The sequence below is a fragment of the Vigna unguiculata genome, chromosome 11 (assembly GCF_004118075.2).
Source record: "Vigna unguiculata cultivar IT97K-499-35 chromosome 11, ASM411807v1, whole genome shotgun sequence".
Classification (NCBI taxonomy): Eukaryota; Viridiplantae; Streptophyta; class Magnoliopsida; order Fabales; family Fabaceae; genus Vigna; species Vigna unguiculata.
The window spans coordinates 26812025-26818443 of record NC_040289.1 but is presented as its reverse complement, the minus strand read 5'-3'; the positions used below and the strand labels follow the sequence as shown (position 1 = coordinate 26818443).

General features: G+C 33.4%; 2 protein-coding genes across 2 annotated transcripts; both read left to right on the top strand.

Annotated features, from left to right (window-relative positions):
• Positions 1 to 243: 243 nt before the first annotated feature.
• Positions 244 to 940, top strand: LOC114170097 (DUF724 domain-containing protein 3-like). The gene has a single exon (XM_028055582.1). The coding sequence runs from the start codon at positions 354 to 356 to the stop codon at positions 783 to 785; it is 432 nt and encodes a 143-aa protein (XP_027911383.1). The 5' UTR covers positions 244 to 353; the 3' UTR covers positions 786 to 940.
• Positions 941 to 2218: 1278 nt separating this feature from the next.
• LOC114168632 (protein CONSERVED ONLY IN THE GREEN LINEAGE 160, chloroplastic) lies at positions 2219 to 6098 on the top strand. Its single transcript, XM_028053520.1, has 9 exons — positions 2219 to 2641; positions 3414 to 3463; positions 3569 to 3647; positions 3843 to 3938; positions 4185 to 4265; positions 4403 to 4494; positions 5000 to 5095; positions 5364 to 5432; positions 5785 to 6098. The coding sequence occupies exons 1-9, from the start codon at positions 2330 to 2332 to the stop codon at positions 5915 to 5917; spliced, it is 1008 nt and encodes a 335-aa protein (XP_027909321.1). The 5' UTR covers positions 2219 to 2329; the 3' UTR covers positions 5918 to 6098.
• Positions 6099 to 6419: the final 321 nt, after the last annotated feature.

Genomic DNA, 6419 nt, shown 5'->3' with positions numbered 1-6419 from the left:
CTTTAAAATTCTAAAAAAAAAATCTACAAGACTTAATCAAAATATAAAAAAACACTAATGAAATAAAACGTTGAAAACTAAATAAATAAATTTACGTTGACGAATATTTATGTTATCAAGTAATGAAATAATAAAAAATAAGTATTATTAAATATTTATACACTGATTTTGAGAATTAAATCTTTTATATCTTAATCTTTATGTATATATAATGAGATACTTATATTAATGAAGAACAATATAAAAAGAGAGATAAACGTAATACCCATCAGCAGAAACAAACAACACTTTCTCTGTTGCCTCACAACCGTGTTCAACTTCTCCAGCACCTTCAAGAACCCTTTTCTTCTTCAATGCGACCACCGCGGAAGAAGGTGAATTTCCGCCACGGCGACAAGGTGGAGGTGTGCAGCAACGAGGAGGGCTTCATCGGCTCTTACTACCTCGCCACCGTCGTTTCGCGCCTCGACAACGGCCTCTACGTCGTACGCTACGACACGCTGCTGGAGGAAGACGGGTCCCAGCCCCTCACCGAGACCCTCTTCCCCAATGAGCTCCGCCCCAAGCCTCCGCCCCTCGCCGCCGCCACCTCCTTCGCCCGCTGCCAGCGCGTCGACGCCTTTGACAACGACGGCTGGTGGGTCGGCCAGGTCTCCGGCAAGGTCGACGATCACCACTACTACGTTTATTTCTCCACCACTCATGAGGAGATCGCGTACCCCTCCTCCGCAATTAGGGTTCACCAGGAGTGGCTAAACGGCCAATGGATTCGCTCCGATTCATGAATTCGCGTAATCGTAATCAATCGTAGATAGATATCGTGTTCTGTTTTCAAATTCCAACCTGTAACAGAATAGAACATGTTCACTGTGCCTTTGTTGTTCGTGTAATTCCACGTTCACTTGCTTACATCGTATAAATGCTTTTGATTGAACTCCAACCTCGGTTCATTTATTGTCTTTTATTTGTTTTTATTTTTATTAGTCTCTTTGATTGTGCTTTTTCTTTCTTAATTTGTGTTAGATTTTTTGGTCGGAAAGTTGGGGATTCCAGGGGCTGATTTTAGTGGTTTGTTGAAAATAAATTTTCAATAGAAAGAGAATCTGTTGAATTCTGTAGTTATATGCAGTTCTGTTATGCACAGTGTTTTACGCTTTTTGGTGAAAATTGTAAATATGCTAAACCATAAACCATTTGTAATAGGACCATGAGCATGTGAATTTATGTATATTCATAATATTAAATTGTGTGATAAAAGAAAATATGAAGAAATTTAACTAGAAGTTATGAAGTGTTATGATATTTGGTGAAGAAATTATGTTGACCCAAAATTCTTAGAAAGTTGGGAGACCGTTATTAGTTTTGTTTTTAGTTTCTCGATTTTTTTTAGTGGTACTTTTTTTTCTCTAAATTGGTTTTATTGTAGACTTATAAGGTCAATTTAAAGTCAGTATACTTATTAGTTAGTAAAGTATTTTATGAAATTTAAGTTATTACGGCTTTATCATATATAGAAAGGAAGATTTTAAGTTTACTCTTTTACTTCATAAATACCAAATCTATCCTTTTTTGTGATATTTATATATTGATTAGATATTTATGACATAAAAACTGCCACTTGAAGGAAAACGATGACATGTATGGATTTTACTATCCACGTAAGATCATCATCATAAACAATGTACAAAAAATAAGTTAATAAATAATAAATGCAATTTTAACATCCATTTAATAAATTTTAAGAACTAAATTAAAAATCAACTACACGATTAAAAGTTGAGAATTTATTATACGTGCATGAAAGGGACCATGAATTTAACCTTTATTAAATTCTTATTCTCACCATTTGTTTTTCATTTAACTTTTCATTTCCTATACAATTATCCAAAATATAAAAGCAAGCAAGAGAATATCTTTCTCCATTTAAAACTACGATAATATTATTTTATTAGAAATGGGAAGGAGTAAATGTTCACCTTTAGCTAACACATTCTCTATTTTTTTAATTATCAATTTTGGATAATATTTTCCGTAAATATTATATCAAAACACTATTTATTATTATTATTATTATTCACTTGGGAAGACACGTTTACCACTATTTTATTAACTTAAAAAATATAAAAAGAAGAGTAATATTCTTAAATTGATAATTCTATTACATTTCAAAAATTAAAAAAATGATATAGATATTTTGCAAGCATTGTTTTGGCAACTAATTCGGATGTGTAAACATGAGAGACACACAATTGACGACATCACTTCTTCGTATCTTTCGCCCCCTTCATTGCTCTGTCCTCGTAGGATTGCATTGCTATAACACAAAAAAATGGCACTTGTGAACCACCTTTGTGTGCGCTGTGCAGCCACACCCACTTCTCCAGAGTCTCCAAGCTCCGCACCCTTGACAGACCCAAAGCAGACCAAAGTTATCCTTCCCAAGAAGAAGGCCGTGAAATGGTCCACTGGGATGGCTCCTGGGGAGTACGGTGGTCCTCCCACCACCACCAAGCTCCGCAAGTACTGGGGTGGCGATGATGAAGACCCTTTGGCCTCTGATGACTATATGTGGAACAAAGAGTTTGTGGGTCGCTTCAAAAAGTTGATTCAAGATCCTCAGGCTCCACCCCCTCCTGCAAAGGTCTGAACTTTGACTCACTTTGTTCTCTCACTCACCCAATGTCCATCTGGGTTGGGTGGTTTTTTAAATTCTGATGTCTGTTTTTGTTGGAAACTTGGATTGATGTCTGTTTTTTAAATTCTGATGTCTGTTTTTTAAATTTTGATGTATGTCCTTGTGGTTGTGGTGATTGCTTTTTGTTTTGGCCTTTGGCCTTTATGTGTGTTTGAAATAAGTAAACTAGAGAAACAGATGGTAGTAGTATCTCAATCAATTTCCTAATTTTGATTCTTTTGAGTTTGTGTGAAGATATTTTCGTGTGTAATCAATAACATTACAGGCCCCTTTGTTTCCTAAAACAGATCCGCTTTGTTTCTGTGCTTATGCGAATGTGTAGATTTACTCACAGTAGATATACTTATCAGATGTTGTATAATTTATATCATTCACAACTCTGGATGTGGTAGAAGAGTTTGGAAAACGACTAACTTGTATATCATTTCTTTCTTGTAGTTTACTCTGATTTTTTGCACAGAAATTATAATGATACAACAAATATTAGGTTTCTAAAATGCCCTCCTTTTTTGGGGAAACAAGGAAATAATTCAGACTTGGCTTTTGATGAATACAATAGTGTCATTTTGTTCATGTAGGTAGCTGATCCCACCTAGTGGGAGAAGGCCTTAGTTTCTGGTGGTGGTAACTCAAGAAATGTTGGTGAATGATCCAAGATTATTTAAATTTGTTTGTTTCTATGACTTGGTTCTGACATCAATAAATTTTTTGACAACAGGAAGAGCCTTCAGGGTTTCTAAGCTTAAATAGAGTCATGAGCCTGGACAGGTCCCTTTCTACAATATTTAAATTAAAGTCTGCAAATTCGGTTGCATTATTCTCTCTATTTTGTTTATTATTTATCTATAATGTTATTTTAATTATGAACTGTAGTTTGGAAATTGATTTGAGCAAAGAACTAGCAGCTCCTTTAAATCATAATGTACACAAGCAAGTTGAGGCAGAGATTAATGTAAGAGATTTATCTTCTCTCTTTGTTTTCACCTGATTATTAAATCATTGTGGATTAATGACTTGAAGCATATCTTCAGTATTGTTATATTCTTTATCTATTGGGTTATTTTTTGGGGCAAATAGGGTACATAATACCTTGTATTGTTTCTCCACATGATTCATTTCATTTAACTTTAACTGAAATGATGGTCAGGAGACTGGAATTAACAGGGTAAAATATAGATCAGCACCAACACGCCGTGAACAAGAAAAATGGAATAGAGCTACCAAGGCTGCAACTGGGGGAAGTGTAAGTAATGTTTTTCTATTTCATCTTAACTCTTTACCATTAAGATCTAGCATTGCACTTGCTAACTGCATATATTTCTAACTTATATAACCTTGGAGAAATCAATATTTGCTGCGGTAAGACATTGAACTCAACCAATGATATACTGTTGTCTCAACAAATCTTGACAACCTATGTACCTTTAGTATGTTTAGAACTTGAATTTTACTATCAAAGGTCTGATTTAAAGTAGCCACACTGCTATAGGATGTCATGTTCCGCGAAATAAAGCAGTCTCGGGAAGATCCTAAAGTATTGGCTGCTAAAGCTCAGGAGCAGTATGATAAGGTATTAAGCATTATTGTATGGTTAACTTTTTTCCTTTTTGTTAGAGGTCATATGAATAGTACCCTCTATTGTTGTGGCCTTCACCAAATATCAAGTTTTTGTTAATTTTGTTCCTAAACATATTTTTGGTTTTTCAGTTAAAGGAGAAGTTGCAATTCCTTACCTTGGGTATTGGTGGTGTTGGTCTGGTTTCAGCATATGTTTCTTACACTCCTGAGATTGCAGCTAGGTACTTGCATTCTTCATGCTCCTGTTGATTTAGTTATTCTGAATTCAGGGCCTTCCTCAATCTATCCTATCTTTTGTAGATGCTAGCCAATATGGTGCAATTGAGAGCTAAAAATCAGATTAATATAAAACCACCATAACCATACTAAAACGATTATATAAACTAAAAACTTATTGACACATGGGATATGGTGTTGTTCTAAGTTATTTTATCTAATGAGGATTTAAACATTTATTAGTTAATTCACTTCATATTTATAACATTTCTCCTTTTTGAACTTAAGAAGCATATATTAATGTATCTTGAGAATTTAGGTGGGATAGAGAAACACAATTTTTTTTCATAAAAACGTTATGGAAGGAAATAAATTGTATTCCCTGCACTTGAAAACAGAATGAGGAATTGAATGGGAATGTATTAGTTAAATGATAATATTAGTTAACATCAGAAAAAAAAAATGTAAATGTTTATTCATTTGTTTAATAATTTTCTTTCATGTATTCAGTTTTGGAGCTGGTTTTCTTGGTTCTTTGGTGTACATTCGCATGCTGGGAAGTAGCGTGGACTCACTAAAAACTGATGGTGCAAAGGCTCTTGTCAAGTAATCTATAGATGATAGATTTACTTTCAGAGTTTAATTTCTTCAGTAGATAAACTTGATTTTTGTATTGTACTGTTCATCCCTATAAAATTACCGTATCAGATGTCTTTCACAGTTTCTCTTCAACAAGCTAAGTCTACTTGGTCAGAATTATATTCAAACAGTTTGTTACTCATTTTTAATGTAAAAAATGTGGACATGGTCAGTTTTTTTTTTTCACCTTGTTTTTGTTATCAACAAACATAGTCTAATTTGATGTTATTTGCAGGGGAGCAATTGGGCAGCCAAGATTACTGGTTCCTGTTGTTCTTGTCATGGTCTATAACCGCTGGAATGCGTAAGTCCTCCTTTGATTTGTAATTTCATTTATTATGTTGTCAATTTAATTTGTAAACAAATATTCCTGATCAAGTTTTTAGTTTGTAGGTCTTATAGAACAACTTCTTTGAATCCAGTTTCTCTGCTGAGTTTTTGTGTGTTTTTACTTCTGATGTGCTTTCAAACATACTACTTTTCATATATTAAAAAGATTTCTAATATATTTTAAAAAGGGAAAAATCAGTGTAAATCACAACACAAAAGAATTGAGTAGGAATCCAAATTCCACTTATTACTCTTTTAAAAATGAGGTGAATGTACATTTTGTATTTGTTTGTGAACCTACTTATCCTTGTTTCTCCTGATTACAGTATTCTGGTTCCAGAATTTGGATATATGCACTTAGAATTGATACCAATGCTAGTAGGGTTTTTCACATACAAGATTGCAACTTTTGTTCAAGCTATAGAGGAGGCAATTACTGTAGCGACAAGAAAGACCTGAAGAATATCTGGTATGGTGTATTGTCATTGTATTTGGGGTTTCTCTCCCACGTTTGGAGCCTATAAAATGAATTTGTTTATGCTTTTCCATATTTGGATTATTGATACTTATATATTTAGTCTACTATCCCATAACTTTTCAGTCTTAAGTCTTTTCTCCCACAGAGAGCACTTCTTGATTTCATTTTTCTCATCTCAGCTGAGAGTGTTTCGACTCTATCTCAGTTCATTGAGTTAATAAATTTATCGTAAACTAAATAACTTGTTTAAAATATGAAAATTAAAACATAAATTATTTGAAGTCTAAATCAATTTTGAGTTGTTTGTAGATAATTATTACCTTTAATGTGTTAATCTCTATTTTAGTTAGTGACACTTTTGTCTAGACCAGTTTCTCTATAAAGACTTTCAGGTAAAATATGGAAAAAAAAATTAAAATCGTTTTTGCAGTAAATTAATTTATAAATGTTCCTTTTCTATTAGAAGCATAATTATGTGTGTAA